At 35.5% G+C, this 25071-nt stretch overlaps 1 protein-coding gene across 2 annotated transcripts in view; it reads left to right on the top strand.

Moving 5' to 3' along the window:
* SEC24A (SEC24 homolog A, COPII coat complex component) overlaps positions 1-25071 on the top strand; it is a 64093-nt gene that overhangs the window by 20207 nt on the left and 18815 nt on the right. For both annotated transcript variants that reach the window (XM_079916827.1, XM_079916828.1), the window contains exons 4-15: positions 1617-1694; positions 2270-2430; positions 2722-2894; positions 5365-5467; positions 6501-6627; positions 8379-8488; positions 10665-10777; positions 12138-12256; positions 16779-16834; positions 17929-18135; positions 18989-19109; positions 19429-19587. In XM_079916827.1, the coding sequence (XP_079772953.1) occupies positions 1617-1694; positions 2270-2430; positions 2722-2894; positions 5365-5467; positions 6501-6627; positions 8379-8488; positions 10665-10777; positions 12138-12256; positions 16779-16834; positions 17929-18135; positions 18989-19109; positions 19429-19587 (1527 nt within the window). The remainder of the gene's footprint in view (positions 1-1616; positions 1695-2269; positions 2431-2721; positions 2895-5364; positions 5468-6500; positions 6628-8378; positions 8489-10664; positions 10778-12137; positions 12257-16778; positions 16835-17928; positions 18136-18988; positions 19110-19428; positions 19588-25071) is intronic.

The following is a 25071-nucleotide window of genomic DNA, read 5'->3' on the forward strand; positions in this document are numbered from 1 at the left end:
TCAGAGGTAACTTTAACATATAAGTTTATTAATTTAAACAAAATATTTTATAAAATAAGAAATTTGATTTTAGCCATAATATAACCATTGCAACAAGATTGGAAATAGGAAAACAGAAGAGGAGGGGAAAAAACCACTGCCCATATCCTACTACTCAATATAATCAATATTATCATTTTTGTATTTTCTTCTACCATTTCCTCTTTTTAGTATTGTTAGTAGGGAAAAAACTGACCTGTGTATAATTTGAAAAGAATGGTGTTAACAATGAGTAACAAAATGATAAAGCCGTGTCCCAGTGGTTGCCACCTGATAATTTTGAATATCAAGCTACAATAAGTATTTAAACTTTAAATCAACTAAAAATATGCTCAATGTTTTTGTTTCTACAAAACAGTTTTACTAAGGTTTTCTGTATCAACTCATGGCTAAAGACCTGGTGGTCTTGAGAATTGGAAAGGAATTACTAACTTTATGAAACCATTAAACTTATCTATTTGGTGTTAAAACTGTTAAGTTAGCACCTTTATACTTAGGTGCTAGAGGTTGATACTATTCATTGATTTTAGTTTCTTCTGTACACAAATTAGAGCTAATAAATAGCAGAGGTACATAATGATAAATTTTTATTATTCATTTTAGTGGTTGTTTGCTAGACCAAAGCAATTGTTCTAATTAATATATATCACCTTAAAGTTAACTCCAGATTCTGCTCTGTTCCATATTTTTATTTTTTAAAATTTTTTTCTTGTATTCTATTTTTTTTTGAATTTTATTTTATTTTTTTATACAGCAGGTTCTTATTAGTCATCCATTTTATACACATCAGTGTATACATGTCAATCCCAATCTCCCAATTCATACCCCCTCCCTCGCCACTTTCCCCCCTTGGTGTCCATACATTTGTTCTTTGTGTCTCAATTTCTGCCCTGCAAACCGGTTTTTCTAGGTTCCACATATATGCGTTAATATATGATATTTGTTTTTCTTGCTGCCTTACTTACTTTTTTTTTTTTTTTTTTTGCGGTACGCGGGCCTCTCACTGTTGTGGCCTCTCCCGTTGTGCACAGTCTCCGGACGTGCAGCCTCAGTGGCCATGGCTCACGGGCCTAGCCGCTCCACGGCACGTGGGATCTTCCCGGACCGGGGCATGAACCCATGTCCCCTGCATCGGCAGGCGGACTCTCAACCACTGTGCCACCAGGGAAGCCCTTACTTACATATTTTTTTAAAAAGGTTTTTATCCTCATAAATTTATTTCATCCTTAAATAGTATTGATTTTGGTGACTTATTTTAGTGTGTACTGCTCCTTAGAAGTTTTTAATGCTGCTCTCACAACTAGTAAAATCTTTCAGGTAGTATATAATTTTATAAACTACACAAAGTACCATTCTTTTTGGAAGCTTATAAAATTATTTGAAACTTTTATATATTTTGTATATTTAAAATCTTACATTGTTTGAAATTTTTATTTCAACATTTAACATTTCCTGGGTTGTGGTTTAAACTATTTGTCATTTGGAAAGTTATCATAAATTTTAAACGTTAGCTCAAATCTTGCAAAAATTATAATAATGGTTCTAATTTAAATATTGTTAATAAACTTCGTCCTTAGGTATTATACCAAATACCAATAATGGATCTATGGTGGTTCACAATAGTTATGATGAAATTGAAGGCGGTGGCTTCTTGGGTGAGATGCTATGAAAGTTTTTTTGTTTTTTTAAGTATGTGTTCCTTGTAGGAAACAAAGAAGAAAACTTCATAATTATGTCACACAGTGATACCTACTGTTAGCATTTTTAATCTCCATGTGTTTAGATTTTTTGTTAGGTTTTTATCCCCTTTAGGACTGGGATTATGGGCTTTATTATTATTATGTTATGACCGAAGAGTATTTTTTTCAATTCAATCTATTTAAATTTACTTATCCAGTTGAACATTTAGTATGTTTTAATTAAAGTTGTTTTGACTTAAATTTTAGTCTGAATACAAAGTTTAGTACATGATATGAGATATGAGAGTAAATTAATTATACTAAACTTATTTTTGTGTGTTTACAGCTGTAGTCCACTTTAGCTAGATTTTAATCATTGCTCTTACTTTGTTACTAGTGTTTATTTGTTTTACTTTACAAAATTGATGAATGAAAGTATTAAATTACCCAAAGGATTTTAGAGTTATGATTTCTATAATTTAATGGATGTGTGTGTTGATTTAAAGTACTCTGGAGTGTTAAATAGAACTTAAAAGTTACCTTGTTTCTAGCAACACCACAGCTTACTAGTAAGAATCCTACAATGAGCCGAAGTGTTGGATATTCATATCCCTCCTTACCACCTGGTTATCAGAACACAATACCACCTAGTGCAACAGGAATGCCACCCTCTTCCTTGAATTATCCAAGTGGTCCACAGGCATTTACTCAGGTATACTTTTTGTTTTTGTTTTTTTACCTGTATTCCACTTCAGTTTAAACTGTATTCACATGAAAAAATTTTAGGAAGGTATGATGAAAATTTTTAACCAGTTAGAATGGTAATAAATATTTCATAAGGCCTTCGTCCTGTTACATATCTCCAGAACCAAAAAATTGACCAGGAAATCTAGATTACAGTGTTGTTATATAGAGAGAAATTAAGTAACCAAGTCCTTATACTCTTCTCTTTTCAACTGAAGACATTATAAAGGCTACTTACTTTGAAATTATATATCTTTAGACTCCTTTAGGTGCTAATCATTTACCTGCAAGCATGAGTGGATTAAGTCTACATCCAGAGGGGCTATGGGTTATCAATCTACTTCAAGAAAGAAACATGCTTCCATTGACACCTTTGCAGCCTCCTGTTCCAAATTTGCATGAAGATATTCAGAAACTCAACTGTAACCCAGAGTAAGGCTTCAAACAGTGCTGCTTATTAAATATGACATTTTACTTGTTCTAAAATTCTTCCAGATTATTTTTGAGCTTCATGTGTTACGAACAAGCTATACAAATGTATTAATTTATGAAAGTAGTTCTGCATGCAGAAAACAGCGCTTTGTTAGTTGCTTACTTGATATTTGAAATATTCTAAGTCAAGAAATAAAGGGCTTCCCCGGTGGCACAGTGGTTGAGAGTCTGCCTGCCGATGCAGGGGACGCAGGTTCGTGTCCCGGTCCGGGAAGATCCCACATGCCGCGGAGCGGTTGGGCCCTTGAGCCATGGCCGCTGAGCCTGCGCGTCCGGAGCCTGTGCTCCGCAACGGGAGAGGCCACAGCAGTGGGAGGCCTGCGTACCACAAAAAAAGAAAGAAATAGAGTTGTAACCCCTGATCTGATAGCTACTCTTATCAGCTCTAATGGGACTATGATATTCATTATCATTATGGTGATTACATTATATTTTCAGAGTCCAAAGGACAGAGACTTGATTCTATATAATCCTTTATTTGCTCTCATTTTAAATTGTTTTTCATAACCAACATAATTATAATACTCTTTTCTCTCTTAAAATTGATTGTGAGTTTAAGTGTATATGAAGACTTTCTGATAAACTGAATTTTGTTATTTTTATTTATTTTAAAAATTTATTATTTATTTGGCTGCATTGGGTCTTAGTTGCAGCATGTGGGATCTTTGTTGTGGCATGTGGGATCTTTCGTTGCGGTGTGGGGGCTCTTCTCTAGTTGTTGTGCACAGGCTCCAGAGCGTGTGGGCTCAGTAGTTGCAGCGCTCGGGCTCCAGAGTGCGTGGGCTCTCTAGTTATGGTGTGTGGGCTCCAGAGCACATGGGCTTAGTTGCCCTGCAGTATGTGGGATCTTAGTTGCCCAACCAGGGATCAAACCATTGTCCCCTGCATTGGAAGGTGGATTCTTTTTTTAAAAAAATTATTTATTTATTTATTTATTTGTTTATTTTGGCTGTGTTGGGTCTTCGTTTCTGTTCATGGGCTTTCTTTAGTTGCGGCGAGCGGGGGCCACTCTTCATCGCGGTGCGCGGGCCTCTCACTGTCGCGGCCTCTCTTGTTGCGGAGCACAAGCTCCAGACGCGCAGGCTCAGTAGTTATGGCTCACGGGCCTAGTTGCTCCGCGGCATGTGGGATCATCCCAGACCAGGGCTCGAACCCGTGTCCCCTGCATTGGCAGGCAGACTCTCAACCACTGCGCCACCAGGGAAGCCCCTGGAAGGCGGATTCTTAACCACTGGACCACCAGGGAAGTCCCTGAATTTTTTTTTTAATTAATTAATTTTTATTTTTGGCTGTGTTGGGTCTTCATTGCTACATGTGGGCTTTCTCTAGTTGTGGTGAGCGGGGGCTACTCTTCGTTGTGGCGCACGGGCTTCTCACTGCAGTGGCTTCTTTTGTTGCAGAGCACAGGCTTTAGGTGCACGGGCTTCAGTAGTTGTGGCATACGGGCTCAGTAGTTGTGGCACATGGGCTCAGTAGTTGTGGCTCGCGGGCTCTAGAGCGCAGGCTCAGTAGTTGTAGCACAGGGGCTTAGTTGCTCCGCGGCATGTGGGATATTCCCTGCGTTGGCAGGCGGATTCTTAACTACTGAGCCACCAGAATTGGGAAGCCCAATTTTGTTATTTTTAAATAGTCTTTTAAAAGCCATCAGTAAAACTGAGCTTTTCAGTAATACACTTAACTTTTTTTTTAAGATTTATTTATTTATTTATTTATTTATTTAATTTATTTTTGGCTGCATTGGGTCTTAGTTGCAGTACTCAGAATTTTCCTTGAGGCATGCAGGATCCTTCATTTCAGTGCGCGGGCTCTTCGTTGTGGTGCACGGGCTTCTCGTTGTGGCGAGTAGCTTTTCTCTTCTGTAGTGGCATGCAGGCTCCAGGGCGCATGGGCTCTGTATTTGTGGCATGCAGGATCTAGTTGAGGCGTACGTGAGCTCAGTAGTTGTGGCACGCAGGCTTAGTTGCCCTGAGGCGTGTTGGATCTTAGTTTTCTGACCAGGGATTGAACCCGTGTCCCCTGCATTGTAAGGCAGATTCTTTACCACTGGACCACCAGGGAAAGTCCCAGTAATACGCTTAACTTTGCATGTGCAAATTTGGGTCATCACCTTTAAATTCCAGTGCCATCTAGATTTATATAAAGAAAACTAAGTTCTTTGGTAGTCTAGACTGTCTTATGCACAAGCTGAGAAGAAAATTTGTTTTAGTTATATAAAATGGGATTATAACCGTCCACCCTTTCTTTGTGAATAGGATTTAAATATTTAAAAAGGATAAGATTTGTGAGGGCCTATTGAAATACTTCATTTGTAATCTGATCCAATGTTAAAATGTGTACCTTTTAAGTCTTTTTATTTTTGTCCAAAAATAGTCATAGTAATAACTGACAAATGATTTTTACATTGATATAGGTTATTCCGATGCACACTGACTAGCATTCCTCAGACTCAGGCCTTACTGAATAAAGCCAAACTTCCTTTGGGACTGCTGCTTCATCCTTTTAAAGACCTAGTGGTATGTTTTACTAGCGAAAGTAAATGTTTTGTGGAAAATTATCTTGGTGGTAAGGAATTTTTTATAATAGTGCAAGAATTTGTTTGAGCTATCTTTAGGAATTTGACCATTGGCCGATTCCTTTATTTGTATTTCAGCCAAAAATATTATCAAACGCTTTCACAAAGAGATAAAATAAACATATTGTTGAAAAATTCAGGAGGTACTGAATAGAATAGAGGTACTGAAGAAAATAAATAAATGAACCATACTATTTTAACAAGTTGTAAATTGTTTACCCATTAAAATACTTTATCCATTCTCCCAGTTCTTCCATTCTTGGAGTAAAATCTGTTGCTTTAAGAAGCTGTTTCCAAAAAGAAGAAGAAAAGAAAAAAAGCCCTTCTACTTTTGTCCTAAGGCTCTGGGACCTTGACATGTGACCTCATACGGGTTGAGAGAATCAGTCCATAAGTGAAGTGACTTTCCCAATACAAACCTCCTTTTGGTAATAGGATTGTATTGCCTTTACTGATTTTTGACTTTAACTTTACATCTTTTAAAACGTAGGATAAACTTTAAATAGGAGCATAATTGCAAAGTCCAATAAAATATTTAAATATAATTTAACCATACCTTACTTTGTGACAGTTCTTTTATGAGAACTTAGTAGCCTGTTAATATAACATGAAGAAGCTTCCTAATGATTTAATTAGTCATTTTTTTAGAATATTGATCCTTCCTTCACCATTCATCTCACAGATATGTTGTAAATTTACTATGTTGGTTTTGCAATGTAAACTTTTAATGAGAAAATAAATACTTTTTAAAAGGCAAAATTTAATGAGAATGGTCCTGGGGAAAATCACTAGGGTTTAAGAACCAGTACATTTCATTACATAATTTTGTGTTTGGCAGCTTGGACACATTTTTTTACCCTAGTTTTTTCTCTAAAATTATAATATCCCAACAATTATTTGGAAGGTATGGATTAAGTGCTTGACCTTTAGACATGATCATCATTGTCTTTAATAATTTAGTCCTTTTTTTTCAGCAATTGCCTGTGGTTACCTCTAGTACAATTGTGAGATGCCGTTCATGCAGGACATACATCAACCCTTTTGTCAGCTTTCTTGATCAAAGGAGATGGAAATGTAACTTATGTTACCGAGTCAATGATGGTATGTTTTTTTTTTTTCAAACATTTAAACATTTCTACATGCATTGTAGGGAAATCAGATAACACAAATGTGAAGTTAAAAAACAAAACAAAACCCGGTCTTATTTACCCGTAATCCTTTCGCTCAGATATAACTTCTTTTAACTATTTTCTAGGCATTTATACTTATATATAAATAATAATATACTTCTTAAGCAAAAAATGTGATACTACTACTTTGATACCACTTTTTTACATTTATTCTGTTGGGTATATAATAAATGGCATATTTCATGGTATTATTTAAGCCTGTAATTTAAGAAATATTTTTATTTAGAAATTGTCCCATGCCTTTTCCCTAGGGTGAAAGAAAATAAGCCCACAGAGTAGCTGCCATTAGCTTCATTCACTGCTGTATGAAGGGAGGTGGGCAGTGCTAGAAGGTTAGTTGAATGTAGTTTTTTTAGTAGCTGATGAGGAGGGGATCTTCTTCAGTAACCGTTTCACAATTTATATTTGAGGAATATCATCTAACCAACAACATTCTATTAGGATTAGAGAAGAAAAAAAGGGCATGCCGTTACCCACAATGAAAATTTGGTCTCTGTTTAGAAGGAAATTTCATTAAGCATTGGGAAATAGAGGAACTTGAGAGATTTTTTTTTTTTTTTTTTTTTTTTTTTTTTTTTTGCGGTATGCGGGCCTCTCACTGTTGTAGCCTCTCCCATTGCGGAGCACAGTCTCCGGACGTGCAGGCTCAGCGGCCATGGCTCATGGGCCCAGCCACTCCGCGGTATGTGGGATCTTCCCAGACCAGGGCACGAACCCATATCCCCTGCATCGGCAGGCGGACACTTGAGAGATTTTTTATAACCATTTTTATTGTTTGTGTTTTTAGAGTAGAAGAAGTGAGGGTAGAAAAAGAGCATTCTTTTTACTCTGTAATAATGTAGAAAATGTATGTATTTATAGTGTTTAGTACACTTTTAAAATCTTATGTATATATGCTTCAATATATGAAATTAAATTATAATAAGGGTTGAAGTCACTTTTGTGTGCAGCCCCGACCATTTCATGAACTATGGCTTACCCTTTAGCATATATAGGAATTTGAATTTTTACACAGTTCCTGGGAAGATAGATGAAATGATAATTATGAGGGGGGGATTTTTTCAGAAACCAACGCCTGTGGCCGTAATATGTCTCTGGTCAAAAATGTGTTAATTTAGAAAATACTCTTTGAGCACTAGTGTTTTATAGGCAGTAGGCAACTGATATTCCATAGAGGTCTTATAACTATTGAAACTCACCATACCCTTAGGCTTTAACCTTTGAAGTATTTTACCATAGCTTTCTAGGGGCAACCAGAGTCTGTACATTTCATACGTCAAATGTTATTATCCATGTACCACTGTGAAATTTAAGACAAAGTTTAGTCTTGCATTTAAGAAAATAATTGGCATTTAATGAATTTTTATCATCCTTTCAAACTACTTTAGGAAAGCAGCTTTCCAAGAATTAAGAGAAAAAAGGATATTAGAAGATAGGGAAAGAAAAATCATAGTGCTTGTGGTTGTAAGAGCAAAACATACTTAGTGCCATTCAGTGTGGAGGGGAATTGAATGGGACTCAAAAACAAAGTGTATTTAACCCTTAATATTTAGTCTATATTGAATTATTTATAAATTCCTAAATTAAAAAAAACAGCCAAACGCAAGCTATATTAAACTTAATCCTTTCAGTTTTAACATTATATATTGTTAACTCACATAGTTCCTGAAGAATTCATGTACAACCCTTTGACCAGAGTCTATGGAGAACCTCATAGAAGACCTGAAGTTCAAAATGCTACTATTGAGTTTATGGCTCCTTCAGAATACATGGTAAACTTTCATTTTTTATATAGCACAAATATTTCATTATACCTGGTTTTAAATAAAATATAAAGTCCTTTAACCAAAATTTTATATTTTTAATTTATAAAAGTTATCCTTGTTCATTATAAAAGTAGTTAATTTATATATAAGGGTAAGTTTGAAAAGTAAAAGTGTAAAGTTCCACTTATGTTTCTTGGGCATCCATCCAGAAATTTGCAATATATTATTGGGATCATACTTACTTTTAGGTCACTTCCAGTTTTTTCTGTTACAAATAATGATGTGATGCACATCATCTTTGCAACTACTTTTATACACTTGTGTGAATATCTGAGGTCTTGCATTTGAAAAGATAATAATTATGCCTAATGTTTAACTAGCACTATGCATTTTATAAAGCACTTATATATTTTTGATTATCACAAATAACTCTTAAGCTGTTAATCCTGTTTTACGGATGTGAAACAAATTTAGTTAGGTGACTTTCCAGATCTTCTTTAGCAGGTGCTAGAGGTCTCATAAAAATTTAGGATTTTTGATTTGATTTCCCTTTCCGCATGCAATAATTGCCTCTAAGGAAAGGGAATATGAAGATAAGATTTAATACCAACTTTTAATATTTTATTTTAGTATATTTTTGTGGAATAGTCTCTATCTGGTCAATTGGGGCCATTTAGTATAGATATTTTGAAGATTCAGTCTCTTTTCATCACATAGAAATTTCAGTGTAGAAAACATTTTTGTGACACTTAAATGGCTGGTGATCGCTTTCTGTAGTGTAGCTGTCCCTCTGTTGAATTAAAACCAAAAAATCAGAAGCATTTGTTCTTTTGAATTGGCCTTCCTGGGTTTCTTTAACTCCCAGGTTTTGTAAAAATGGCTTCCTTTAAATTTGGAAATTTGCCTATAGCAAGAGGTTTTCTTCCTTCCTGACTTACCTCTTGGGCAACAGATTCTATGGATTTTGCAAGTGATATGTGCAAAATAATATAAAAGTTAATATACTACACGTGGAGTTCTGATTGTGGTTATTTGGTGCTTTTTATTTTATTTTATTATTTTTATTGAAAACTTAAAATACTTTTTATTTTGAGACAATTTTAGACTTATATAAGGATGGCAAAAATAGCACAAAGAGTCCACCCAGCTACCCCTAATGTAAACATTTTATGTAGCTCTAGGACAGTCATCAAGCTTAAATTAACACTAGCACAACACTATGAATGAAACTACGGACTTCACTTGGATTTCACTAGTTTTTCCACTTAACATCCTTTCTCTGTCCCAGGATTCAATCCACATTGCATTTAGTTTCTGTTCCTTTAGTCTGCTCTCATCTGTGGCAGTTCCTTAGCTTTTCCTTGTCTTTCATGACGAGCTTTTTTTTTTAAATTAATTTTTATTGGAATATAGTTGCTTTACAATGTTGTGTTAGTTTCTGCTGTACAGCAAAGTGAATCAGTTACACGTATATCCCCTCTTTTTTAGATTTCCTTCCCATTTAGGTCACCACAGATCACTGCGTAGGGTTCCCTGTGCTAAACAGTAGGTGCTCATTAGTTATCTATTTTATGCACAGTAGTGTATATCAGTCAATCCCAATCTCCCATTTTGTACCTGCCTCCCCACCCTGCCCCGGCTTTTTACTGAATTGAAAACAAATCTTTGAACTTGGAAGTTTAAAATATACTTGTACATTTTTCTGGAACTTGGCTGAAGTGTGTTGATTAAATAACCAGCTCAGGCTAACTTGATATGTCATTTTCAGAGCTGTACATTTCCCTAAATTGTGAAATATAATGTACGTATGGAAAAGCCTATAAAATATAAATATATAGGTTACCAAATAATCATAGCACCACTGTTGCACCACATAGGTCAAGAAATTGAACATTACCGATGCTCATAAATACCTTTCTGATCACATTTCTTCCTCTTCCTGTCCTAGAAAAAAATACTCCTCTGACCTATGATAATCATATCCTCATTGTCCTTTTTCTAAGTATGCATCTGAAGAAAACTTCTTTCCATATTATTTTCTTAATGTATTATTATTTATTGTGGTCTCCACTTAATCTGTAAATACTGCTTATTTTATTCTTTTGCTATATAGACACAACAAATGGTAAGTTTAAATTTAATTCTATTAATTGTATTTAATGAGATCCTTTTTCTCCTTCAGTTACGACCACCTCAACCTCCAGTGTACCTTTTTGTATTTGATGTGTCTCACAATGCAGTTGAAACTGGATACTTGAATTCAGTTTGCCAGAGTTTGTTAGACAATCTGGATTTGTAAGTATCTTAATTCAGGTTAAATTATAAATGGTGTTTGTAAAATGAATAAGTAGTTTCAAACTATATTTTAAAAGTTATGTAATTATGTTCTAAAAGTCCACTTAAATCAGTAGATAACTTTAGGCCTCACTTTCTCTGAGAAACATTAATTTATTTTAACTTTTTATTATGGAAAAATTTCAAATATGTAGTAAATAGAAAGAATGTAATGAAGTTCCAGGTACCCATCCTTCAACTTCAATATTTTTAGCATTCAGCTGTTCTTGCCTCATCTAACCCTGCCCTTCCCCCTTTTTTCCCTAGAGTGTTTTATTACAAATCTCAGTCAGTATATCATTTACCTAGAAATACTTGGAATTATTTTTAACCCTAACTAAGATATGAGAATCACATCAAACAAAATTAGCAATAATTCCATAATGTGATATAATACCCAGTTCAATTTTTGTTCCTGGTTGTCTCCAGAATGTCTTTTTACGGTGGGTTTGTTGAAATAAGAATCTAAACAGTATCTACACATTGCATTTGCTGGTCATATCTCTTAAGCCTCTTAAAATAACTGTACTTTAAGTGGTTCTTAGATACTTAGTGTAACACATAAAAGCTAATGTGACCTTTCAGTGTAATGAAATACTATTGTGCTCTTGTGTGTAAGGAAGAATGTGTAGGACCAAATCTCATCAGAAGTGGACTAACTCCCTCACCTTGGCGAAGGGCATTCTTGTTCTTATCAGCATTTGTATTTTTAATGTTGTAGGTTATGTATGGGGATTGTCTGTTGATGAGAGAGTTCACTGACTCACCCAAGCATGAACAACAAAAATGAAAACTAGTTTGTCTTTCCCCTTATGAAACTATGGTCTACATATTTAAGTTCTTCAAAAACAGATCTTTCTGTTGATCATCTTAAATGAATGCATTAAACAATATAAAAAGAGGTTTGGGCAATGTTTTTTTAAAGATATGCTGTTCATAAATTTATATTACATTTTAGAGTTGGTGTTTGGTAATTTTTTTGAAGTATTTTTTATAAATTAAAATCATCTACAAACTTCTGTATATACTTTCCACTATTTTTTATATCTCATTTCCTAAGTGATATAACTTTATATAGTATAATGAGTTTTGGATTGCTGTATTATTGCTGGGTTTTGTTGATTGTTTGACTTATATATAGTGTTTTCTTTTGAGTAGTGTATGTTTTCATGGTGATTAAACATTGCACGGGTTAAAAACATTTATGTTGGGGCAGTTTTCATAACACAGAAGTAGATATTTGTATTTAACTCTTTGCAGATATTTTAGGTATATATGTATATGGGAAAACTACAAAATACTCTTCTGAATTTGTTTTTAGGCTTCCTGGCAACACTAGGACAAAAATTGGCTTCATAACATTTGATAGTACAATCCACTTCTACAGCCTTCAAGAAGGTCTATCTCAACCTCAGATGCTAATAGTTTCAGATATTGAAGGTATATATTATATACTTAAAATTATTGAACTGCCTGAGGAGCTTTTAGTTTTAGAAATATTTCGTGACTGTTCAACAAACTAGCAGCATATGGTATGATTCTACTATACTGAGGAAAACCTTGAGTATAAAATCATAAGATTTTTGGAATTATAAGAGTCCCTCAGGGCTTCCCTGTTGGTGCAGTGGTTGAGAGTCCGCCTGCCGATACAGGGGACACGGGTTCGTGCCCCGGTCTGAGAAGATCCCACATGCCGCGGAGCGGCTGGGCCCGTGAGCCATGGCCGCTGAGCCTGCGTGTCTGGAGCCTGTGCTCTGCAACGGGAGAGGCCACAACAGTGAGAGGCCCACGTACCGCAAAAAAAAAAAAAAAGAGTCCCTCAGTCAAATCTCTCATTTTATAGAAGAGGAAACAGAATTATGGAGGTAAAGTGAGTTCTGAACAAGTCAACAAAAAACAAGTTAATGTTAAAGCTCATTCAAAAAGTATTTGAGGATAGACCTAGATTAATTGAACAGAATAGAGAGCCCAGAAATAAGCCCTCACAAATATGTTCAGTTGATTTTTGATAAGGACGCCAAGACCATTCAATGGGGAAAAGACAGTCTTTTCAACAAATGGTTCTGGGAAAACCAAACATGCAAAAGAATGAAGTTAGACCCTTACCATAAACCATATAAAAAAAAATTAACTCAGTGGATCAAAGACTTAAACTTAAGAACTAAAACTGTAAAACTCTTAGAAGGAAACATAGGGGAAAATCTTAATGACATTGGGTTTGGCAGTGATTTCTTGGATATGACACTAAAAGCAGAAGCAACAAAAGAAAAAATAAATAAGTTGGATGTTATCACTGTTAAAATACTTTTGTACATGAAAAAAAACTGTCAAGAGAGTAAAAAGTCACAAAATGGGAGAAAATATATGCATATGCAAATAACACATATGATGAAGGATTAATATAAAGAGCTTCTCAACTCAGCAACAACAAGAAGAAAACACAATTCAAAAATGGATGAAGGACTCAGATAGACAATTCTCCAAAGATGTACAAATGGCCAATAAACACGTGAAAAAATGCTCAACATTATTAGTCACTAAAGAAATGTAAATCAAAATCACAATGAGATACCACTTCACATCCACTAGAATGGTTATTATTTTTTTAAAAATGGAAAATAACAAGGGCTGGCAAGGATGTGGAAACATTGGAACTGTTGTATATTGCTGGTGGGAATGTAGCATGGTGCAGTATTATGGAAAACAATTTGGCAGTTCCTCAAAAAGTTAGACATAGAATTACCATTATGATCTACCAATTCTGCTTCCCAGTATATACCTAAAAGAATTGAAAGCAGAAACTCAAACAAATACTCATATACCAATGTTCATAGCAACATTATTCACAGTAGCCAAAAGTTGGAAACAACCTAAGTATCCATCAAGAGATGATTCGTTAAATAATGTGGTATATACATATAATGGAATATTTTTCATCCCTAAGAATGAAATTCTGATGCATGCTACAACATGAATGAACCTTGAAAACATTATATCAATACTAAGTTAAATAAACCGGATGCAAAAGGACAAAGATTATATGATTCCGCTTGTATGAGGTACCGGGAATGGGTGAATTCATAGAGATATAGGTTAGAAAGTAGATTATAGATTACCAGGAGCTTGTGGGAAGGGAGAAATTATTTAATGGGTACTGTTTAGGATGATGAAAATGTTCTGAAAATACATAATGATGATGGTTACACAACATTGTGAATGTACTTAATACTACTGAATTGTACACTTAAAAATGATTAAGGTGATACATTTTGTATATTATGTATATTTTACCACAGTTTAAAAAATTAACTCCAAATGGATCATAGATCTGAGTATGAGACTAAAACTATAAAATTGTTAAAAGAAAACATAGAAGTAAGTCTTTTTGACCTTGAATTAGGCAGTGATTTCTTAGATATAACACCAAAAACACAAATACCAAAAGAAAAAACAGATAAGTTGGGCTTCCTAACAATTAAAAACCTTTGGATAAACAGCATGGTCCTACAGTAGAGCACAGGGAACTATATTCAATATCCTCTGATAAACCAAAATGGAAAAGAAAATGTATATGTATAACTGAATCACTTTGCTGTACAGCAGAAATTAGCACAACATTGTAAATCAACTATACTTCAATAAACTAAAAAAACATAAAAATTTTTAAAAATTAAAAAAGATTAAAACCTTTTGTGTTTCAAAGGATGCCATCATGAAAGTGAAGAATGAGAGAATGAGAGAAAATATTTGCAAGTTATGTATCTGATCAAAATTTATATCTAGATTATGTAAAAAACTTCTACAACTTATTAAAAAGACAACCTAATTAAAAAGTGGGCAAAGGATTTGAATAGACATTTTTCTATTCAATACACCATATTCAATATTCTGTATATGCAATTGGCTCATAATCCCTTGAAAAGATGCTCCACATCATGAGTTATCAGGGAAATGCAAATGAAAACCACAGTGAAATGCCACATCACACCAGTTAAATTCTCAAAGCCAAAATTTTTTGTTGCTCTGAGCATATCTGAATAGCTGGGAAGGTTCCATGAGTATTGGTTTTGGGGTTACAAATAAATTTTAATAAGTAGGCAAGTTTGCAACTATAAAATCTATGAATTAGGAGAATTGACTGTACAACTTTAAAATTAAATAGTTGAATAGAGCCCCCTTCTGTCTTGGTTGTTCCAGGTCTCACAACAGAGCAGCCACGTCAGTCATTCATTTCCCTTATCTATTTACCCAGCTACTTATTTGGCATAAAATAAAATCACTGAACAGGTGATTCTGATGATGGGCCAAGTTGTGAATTTACTGATATGGTCCAGCTTCTCAATTTTATACATGAGCTGATAAACGGAATATCCCTTGCTGGATGTCACATAGCAAAAATTTTTTTAAAGGACAGTAACAAGTATTTGCAAGGATGTGGAGAAATTGGAACCCTCATTCACTAGTAGTAGGAATGGAAAATGGTGCTGCCATTAGGGAAATCATTTTGTCAGTTCCTCTAGAAGTTAAACATAGAGTTACCATATAACCAGCAATTTTACTTAATAGGTATATGCTCAAGAAAATTAAAAACATGTCTATACTATAAAGCAACTACACTTCAATTTTTTAAAATTGCTAAATACGAATTAATAAAAATAAAACAATACAGAACATGTCCACACAAAAATGTGTATGTGAATGTTGGTAGCAACTCAGCCAAGAAGTGGAAACAACCCAACATAAACAAAACGTAGAATATCCATACAATGAAATGTTTTGTTACTCAGCAATAAAAAAGAATAAAGTACTGATAAATGCTACAACATGGATGAACCTTGAACACATGAAGCTAAGTGTAAGAAGCCAGTCACAAAGGACCTCATAGTGTGACTCCGTTAATATGAAATGTCGAGAATAGGCCAATCCAGAGACAGAAAGTGGCTGCCTAGAGCTGTGGGAGTTGACGGGGAATTGAGGAATGACTGGTAATTGGTGTGGGGTTCCCTTTTGGGATGATGAAAAGGATCTGGAATTAGTTGTGTTAGTTGTACAACTATGCATATATTAAAAATCACTGAATTGTATCTTCTGCAAGGGTAAATTTTATGGTATGTGAATTATATCTTAAAACTTTTATTAAAATCTGTTTAATTTTAAAGAAAAAGGTAGAAATCTAAACAATAGTACATTTTTTATATGATAGTTAAAGTATTTAATGTTTCAAATTATTTGTTGGTGTTATTTTTCATGAACATTATGATGAGCCTATTTTTGTAATTTTTTAATAAAAAATAGTACAAAAATGTAGAAAGTGAGACCCCCTCATAATCCTGCATCACCACCCACATTTCCTTCCCAGTTGCTTCCTTCTAAGAAAGGATATTTAATTCCTAAGAAAGAATAAATTTGAATCCTGAGAAGCTCTTCTGATGTGGCCATTTAGCATACCTCCTGATTCACTTGACCTCGTGGTCCCATAAGTATAATGGGGGCCTTCTTTATGAGAAAGTATGTGCCTTATGAATGACAGAGCTGTTGGTGGGCTGTATTACTTCCATGTCAAGACACAGAATTCTTGTGTGTCATCTTAGTCAACTTTTTTTTTTAATGCCAAGAGTGTTTCTTTGGCTGGCTTCTGGGGCTAAGCAAGAATTCTAAAGCAGGATTCTAAATTGTCTTTAACCTAAGAAGCAGAGTACTTGTACAAACCCTTACTGAGTGCTTGTGGGTCAGTGTTTTCTATTTGGGAGGCTATTTACCTTTTACATGGTAATAGATAAGCTGCAGTAAAAGCCTAAATCAGTGCTCTTTTGGTGACTGAACATACGTAGACATTGCTGTACAAATGGAGAAGGTGGCTCTTCTCTAAGTATGGGGGTGGTTAATTATATCACTGTTATGTATTTGGAACATCTTTAACAATTAAGTTTTGTTTAAGAGAAATATTTATTTGTTCTTTCAGATGTTTTTATACCTATGCCAGAGAACTTATTAGTAAATTTAAATGAAAGTAAAGAGGTAAGGGACACTTTCCTATCTGACATGTTTAATTGAAATGTTGAAGGAATATATTTTTAAAACGAACTTTAAGTAGAATTTTGCTTCTCTCTGTGACATTTCTAAGATGTATAGCATTTTATATTTGCAGTTAGTTAAAATTCATCAGATGAACAGCTTTTGATTTTGCCCTTGAACTGATGGCTTTTAAGTTTAATGTATCCATTTTTAGTAGGGTAGAAGATAAGCCTATTCCATAAATGAGAGAAACCTGAAGGAAACCTGCCTTGCCAGCCATTTGGGAAATTGGGAGGGTTGCTGAGATAAGCTTCTGGTCACTACATAGAAGCACTTTAGGCTGCTTTCAGTGCCCTTTGCTTTTCTGATTCACAGAGTGTCATTGGGGTCAGTTCAGAAGAAACTCTTATTACCTGCCTGGAAATTGCCATGACATAATACAGTGAGAGGTGAACAGAATGTGTCTGAAGGGGGGATGTTGTCTACCCTGTACATGCATATATGCCGTAGGGGTAACATTTTAACTAGCAAGTCTATGGTCTCAGCTGTTGGCAATGGTGACTTCGCCATAGTGTGAAGTATTTTTTTCCCATTAACTCTCTTTATTTGTACAACCTAACCTGAATAGGTAGTTGTTATTTGTTTTGTTTTTCTTTTGTAGTAATATTACTAGTTGGCAAATTTACTGGCTATCTTAGATTTTGCAGTAGGGAAGAGTTAAACGCACTTTGGAACTGAAAAGAATAAAGTGTATAGAGGTGATTGAGAAGGCCATATTTCATGGCATTTAAATATGTAAAATCTCTAAACTGTGATGGTTCTTTTGGATACATTTGGACTTATAGTCTTGCTGGACTACTGCATGTGCAAGAACTGTAAGGCCCCAATTTTGATTTGTCTTGCTTGCCAATTTATAATGTTGACTTAAAATGGCTTTCTTGTCATTTGACCAACTTCATTGTTTACTGTACTGTCTGTAGATTCTCTGACCATCATCATGACTCAATGTCTTGTCTATTGTATGAGTTAGTGACTTAACGTGAAAAAAAATTTTTTTTATTGTAACACTCTTGAGTTTTCTTGCTTTATTTCACAAGCTCGTCCAAGATTTACTGAAAACTTTGCCGCAAATGTTCACCAAGACCCTGGAGACCCAGAGTGCCTTGGGTCCAGCCCTTCAGGCTGCCTTTAAGCTGATGTCCCCAACTGGTGGTCGAATGTCTGTTTTTCAAACACAACTCCCAACTCTTGGAGTGGGAGCCCTGAAACCACGAGAGGAACCCAACCAAAGGTCATCTGCTAAGGTTAGAAAGTCATCAAGTGCATGATAAGATTTATGCTGGTGTTTTGTCCCTTTGAGTACAGAGCTTATTTCAAATTTATTTTTCAGTTGTGAAAAGGAGGGAATATAAGGAAATGGATAAAGCGTTTCTCCTCTTTTATGTAGACATTTCTATTTTATTACATTATTTTCTATCTGATTCACCCTTACCTTATGTATAGATCTTTAGCAGGCCATAGCAATGCCACCTGCCTTTGATGAGAAAGTCAGGCAGACTAAGAGAATATGCTTGCCAGGGACAAAGTAGAACCTGGATGATGAATAAAAAGTAGTCATGGTTCGGTATATTGACTGCCATGGATTGCTTTTGAGCACCTTGTGTGTGTAAACTTGTTTGAGATGTGTATTTCTCAAAAGATTATGATAGTGTGGCCATATACTGTAATGATTAAGGTGTCAGTCTTGGAATAAGTCTGCCTAAGTCTCACTGCTTTTTAGATGTGTGAGCTTGAATAGTTACATAATATCTTTGCCCCTCTTTTTCCTTATATTTATAAAATGAAAATATCGATAGTACCCATCTCCTATGATAGATGAAAAGTATTACATATGAATTTAGAAGCTTCTAGCATAATAAGCATTTAATAGATTATCAAAATTAGTATAATAGGTGTATTTCTTTTTAAAAGTAAAAAAAAATAGTAAATTCTTAAGCAGGACATGTTTCATACTGAAAAAAGAGGAAATATCACGGAACAAAAGGATTTTGTAGAATGCCCAAGGATAATTGTTAACCCTTGGTATATATGGATAGGTGTATAAATTTTATGACAATTTAATGATTTAAAATTTTTTCTCTTTGTAATTATGAATAGGAAATTCACTTGACACCATCAACTGACTTCTATAAGAAATTAGCCTTGGACTGTTCTGGTCAGCAGGTAGCTGTTGACTTATTCCTTCTCAGTGGACAGTATTCTGATTTGGCTTCTCTGGGTAAGTTCTTCCTAGTGATTATTTTTCTCATGTGAATGTCAAAATGGTATTTTTATGACGATATGTTAAAGAGAGGACAAAGTGAAAGAATTCTTATTCCCTTGGGAAGTTAGTTTAGTTTATAATAAACCTTATAGTCTTATACTCTGAATATTTATAATAGAGAAATTTCTATATTACTATTTAAAGGGATGAAATAATTCTTTTTTGCCAATATCTTAGGAGACTAAGGAAAGATTGATTCAAATGTTTGTAGTTACTCTGGTGTAGTAATAGTAGTTAATGGCAGAATTTAAAAGGAGTATGTGTTCTCTTCCAGGTTGTATTTCTCGGTATTCAGCAGGTAGTGTCTATTATTATCCCTCTTACCACCATCAGCACAACCCAGTGCAAGTGCAGAAATTACAGAAGGAACTACAGAGATACCTCACTCGGAAGATTGGCTTTGAGGCAGTCATGAGGATTCGGTGCACCAAAGGTGGGGGCACTATTTTTTTTTTACACTTACAAAGACGTAAATGTTGCTTTTGATATGAATAAATATACACATATATTCACCTGGTCTTTTCTCATAAGATTTGTTCTTCTAAAAAAAAAATGATTTGTTCTTCTAAGGTATTGTACTTACTTTGATGGACTATGCAATTAAGAATAGAGAAGACACATATTGAAAAACTAAGGACTATTTTTTTATAAGAATTGCTATTTTTTTAATGTATTATTTTATTTATTTATTAATTTTTTTGGCTGTGTTGGGTCTTCGTTGCTGCAAGCGGGCTTTCTCTAGTTGCAGCGAGTGGGCTTCTCATTGCGGTGGCTTCTCTTGTTGCAGAGTGCGGGCTCTAGGTGCGCTGGCTTCAGTAGTTGTGGCTCACAGGCTCTAGAGCCCAGGCTCAGTAGTTGTGGCACATGGGCTTAGTTGCTCCACGGCATGTGGGATCTTCCCGGACCAGGGCTCGAACCTGCGTCCCCTGCATTGGCTGGCGGATTCTTAACCACTGCGCCACCTGGGAAGCCCTAGGGACTATTTTGAATATACTAAAAACCACTGAATTGTACACTTGAAAAGTGTGGGGTTTTTTGTATGTGAATTGTATCTCAGTGAAAAAATATCTCATCTCCAAAGAAAATAAAACATATTACTGATGGATTTTTATTCCACTTATTGAACAGTAGTAGTGGAAGATCTTTTTTTTTACAACTATTTTTTTTAAATTAATTAATTTATTTTTGGCTGTGTTGGGTCTTCGTTTCTGTGCTAGGACTTTCTCTAGTTGCGGTGAGTGGGAACCACTCTTCATCGCGGTGCGTGGACCTCTCACTGTCGCAGCCTCTCTTGTTGTGGAGCACAAGCTCCAGATGCGCAGGCTCAGTAGCTGTGGCTCACGGGCCTAGTTGCTCTGCGGCATGTGGGATCTTCCCAGACCAGGGCTTGGACCCGTGTCCCCTGCATTGGCAGGCAGATTCTCAACCACTGCGCCACCAGGGAAGCCCACAACTATTTTTTAAAATTGTGGTAAAACAGATATAACATAAAGTTTACCATTTTACAGGACTCCCCTGGTGGTCCAGTGGTTAAAACTCCATGCTTCCGACGCAGGGGCTCAGGTTCAATCCCTGGTCGGGAAACTAAGATCCCACATGCTGCACAGTGCAGCCAAAAAATTAAAAATTAAAATTTTTTTTTTACCATTTTACCATTTTTAAGTATACATTTGAGTGGCATTAAGTACATTCTCATTGTTGTGCAGCCATCACCACCATCCATCTCCAGAAGTCGGGTATCTTTTAGTTTGTGTTCTTCTCATTCTGCACCTGCTACTAATACCTTGCCACACTGTTGCTTTGGAAATAGTCTCACAGTTTCAGAATGCGTATGTTCAATATGTTTTTCAGGATAAATGTTTTGTGGTTGCTAAATGTGACAACTATTTTCTTATGAAAGTGGGAAATTATAATTCTTGATATTTCATTTCTCCACATTATCGACCTGTTTCTACTCTTTTATTCAGATTTTAAAATATTACTGCTCTGTAAAGGGGTATGAAGCAATAATTTTTTACAGTGGAAAGATTATGTGAAATATGTAGCAAAAAATAGGTATCAAAAGATAAGGATCCACAAACCTGTCCACTAGATAGATGTTAAAATCTGTTGATCAAATGACGTGTCAAATGAAGTATCAGATAAACACTTAAGAGGTTGCCACATCTCCAAACAGCACACAGATATTGGTGTCACCCATAACAGATCAGTTTCCACTATAGCATTCTGTTTCCTTTTTTTTAATAGAAGCTTTATTGAGATAAAATTTACATATCTTACAATTTACCCATTTGAAATGTACAATTCAGTGGTTTTAAATATATTCACCATGATATTACCATGATCAATTTTAGAACACTTTCATCATTCCAGTACAGCTACCCTGTACTGATTAGGAGTCACTTTTCATTCCCCCACCTAGTCGACTGCCAGTCTACTTTCTGTCTCTGGACTCACCTGTTCTGGGTATTTCATATTAATGGAGTCATACAATATGAGGTCCTCTGTAACTGGCTTCTTACACTTTAATGTTTTCAAGGTTCATCCATGTTATAGCATATATCAGTATTTCACTACCCCCCCCTTAAAAAATATTTCATTTGTTTTTATTTCTCATAGTATTCCATTGTATAGATACCTCATTTTGTTTATCCTTTCATCAGTTGATGAATATTTGGGTTGTTTCCACTTTTTGGGTATTATGAATAGTATTGCTATGAACTTTTTTTTTTTTTTTTTTAAATTTTGACCACACTGTGTAGCACGTGGGATCTTAGTTCCCCAAGCAGGGGTAGCACGTGGGATCTTAGTTCCCCAAGCAGGGGTCGAACCCACGCCCCCTGCAGTGGAAGCGCGGAGCCCTAACCACTGGACTGCCAGGGATGTCCCTTGCTATGAACATGTGTGTAGAGGGTTTTGGACCTGTTTTCATTTCTCGCAGGTCTATACCTAAGGTATATACTTGAGTCATAAGGTAGCTATGTTTAGCTTTTTGAGGAACAGCCGGACTGTTTTCTAGAAGTTGCACCATTTTACATTCCCACTAACAGTGAAAGTACTGATTTCTTCACATCCTTTTCAAAACTTGTTATTGTCCTGTTTTTTTTTAGCCATCTTAGTGGGTGTGACGTGGTATCTTGTTGAGGTTTTGATTTGTATTTCCCTGTTCATGAATGAGGTTGAACATCTTTTCTTGTGCTTATTGGTTATTTATCTTCTTTGGAGAAATGTCTATGCAGATCCTTTTTCCATTTAAAAACTTGGTATGTTTGTCTTTTTATTATTGAGTTTTAAGTGTTCTTTATATGTTTTTAGATACAAGGCCTCTATCAAATATATGATTTGCAAAATACTTTCTCCATTTTGTGGGTTGCCTTTTTCACTTTCTTAATGGTACCCTTTGAGGCACAATTGTTTTTAATTTTGGTGATGTCCCATTTATCAACTTTTTCTGTTTGTGTTTTTGGTATCTTAATGTAGCATTAAACCACTGCTTAATCCAAGGTCATGAACATTTATATGTATGTTGTCTTCTAAGACTTTTATAGTTATAATTCTTATATTTAAGTCTTCGATTTATTTTTAGTTAATTTTTGTATTTGATGAGGTAGGTGTTTGACTTCATTCTTTTGCATCTGGATATACATTTGTCCCAGCACCTTTTGTTAAAAAGACTATTCTCTCGGGCTTCCCTGGTGGCGCAGTGGTTGGGAGTCCGCCTGCCGATGCAGGGGACACAGGTTCGTGCCCCGGTCTGGGAAGATCCCACGTGCCGCCGAGCAGCTGGGCCCGTGAGCCATGGCCGCTGAGCCTGTGCGTCCGGAGCCTGTGCTCCGCAACGGGAGAGGCCGCAGCGGTGAGAGGCCCACATACCGCAAAAAAAAAAAAAAAAAAAAGACTTCTCTTCCTATTGAAATGTCTTGGTGTCCATGGCCCCTTGTTGAAAATTAGTTGATGATAAATGTGAGGGTTTGTTTCTGGATTCTGAATTTTATTCTTTTAATCTATGTCTGTCTTATGCCAGTACCAAACTTTCTTGACTGTTGTGACTTTGTAATAAGTTTGAAATTAGGAAGTATGAGTCCTCCCAACTTTTCTCTTCCTTACCAAGATGGTTATGATATTCTGGGTCCCTTGCATTTCCGTATGAATTTTAGTTTCATCTTGTCAGTTTCTGCAAAGAAGCCAGCTGGTATTGGATAGGAATTGTATATAATAGGTTAATTTGGGGAATATTGGCATCTTAACAATAATAAGTCTTCCCATCCAAAAACATGGTATGTCTCTTCTTTAATTTTTTCAACAATATTTTGCAGTTTTCAGAATGTAAGTTTTGCATTTCTTTTGTTAAATTTATTCCTAAATATTTTTTCCATTATATTTTAAATAGAATTATTTTTAAAATTTATTTCTCCTATAAATATAATTAATTCTTTGTATACTGATCTTGTATCCAGCAACCTTGTTGAACTTGCTTCTTAATTCTAATAGTTTTTTAGTATTTATGTTTTAAAGGGCCCATTTGTCATATCCCATTCATTCAAGATTGATGGACCTCAGAAATGATTATTTCTGCAGATATTGGCTCTAAATTAAGGGGAATGTACATCCTAAAAGTGCTTTTAAGACTTTTTCTACTTGGCAGGACAGAAGCTATTTTATATGTACCAAACTTTGCATAAAGAGCTTGGACATAGAAATCAACCTATGCCCTCTTTCTAGAGTGCTTAATTTACTAAATCTTTGTGGTTAATTTGTTTAGGTTTCTCTCTCTTTTAATGATAAATTACATTAAATTCATATTACATGAAATAATATGCTCTTGGTAAAGCTACAAAAAAAAAAGGTACAGTACAAAAAGGTATAAAATGAGAAATTAAACTTAAACCAGTATAGTCTACCTCAGAGTTTCTCATATGCCCTTGAAAAAGTTTTCCCGTTCATATATAAGCATGGGAATATATTTTCGCCTTCAAATAAAAGCAGCGAGGGGGCTTCCCTGGTGGCGCAGTGGTTGAGAGTCCGCCTGCTGATGCAGGGGACACGGGTTTGTGCCCCGGTCCGGGAAGATCCCACATGCCGCGGAGCGGCTGGGCCCGTGAGCCATGGCCGCTGAGCCTGCACGTCCGGAGCCTGTGCTTCGCAACGGGAGAGGCCACAACAGTGAGAGGCCCGCGTACTGCAAAAAAAAAGAAAAGAAAATATACCTGTTATTTGTAAAAAATGAAAACATTATTGATAAAGCTAAAGTCCTCTTGTATAAGCTTGTGTGTGTGTTATTTCACTTTCACTCCATCCTTATGTAGTCACTATAACCACATTGTGGTAATGCTAAGTTTTTCTATACGTTTACATACATATGTACCTCTCCATGGAAAATATATAGTACAGTGTAGTAGCATAAATAACGTTGTACATGTTTTCAGCAAGTCTTGGGCCTCTCACTGTTGTGGCCTCTCCCGTTGCGGAGCACAGACTCTGGACGCGCAGGCTCAGCGGCCATGGCTCACGGGCCTAGCCGCTCTGCGGCATGTGGGATCTTCCCGGACCAGGGCACGAACCCATGTCCCCTGCATCGGCAGGCGGACTCTCAACCACTGCGCCACCAGGGAAGCCCAGCAAGTCTTGAAGATCTAATAATATTAGTTTATGTAGATCTGTCTCATGCTTTTTAACTTCTACCCAGTACTCAGTAGAATGTAAAAATCACAATTTAGTTATTTTCCTACTGGTTGTCATTGAAGATATTTCTGATTTTTTTTTTGTTATGATTAATTTTTTTTGCACATATAAATTTGGCACTCAATTGTATCTATAGAATAAATTCTTTTTTTTTTTTTTGAGTTGTCAAGTGTGAGCAAATACCAGTTGTGAGATTTGTTAGTAGAAACACTGTTACGAGGATATTTTATGAGGA

Source organism: Stenella coeruleoalba (genome assembly GCF_951394435.1).
Source record: "Stenella coeruleoalba genome assembly, chromosome: 3".
In the NCBI taxonomy this organism is placed as follows: domain Eukaryota; kingdom Metazoa; phylum Chordata; class Mammalia; order Artiodactyla; family Delphinidae; genus Stenella; species Stenella coeruleoalba.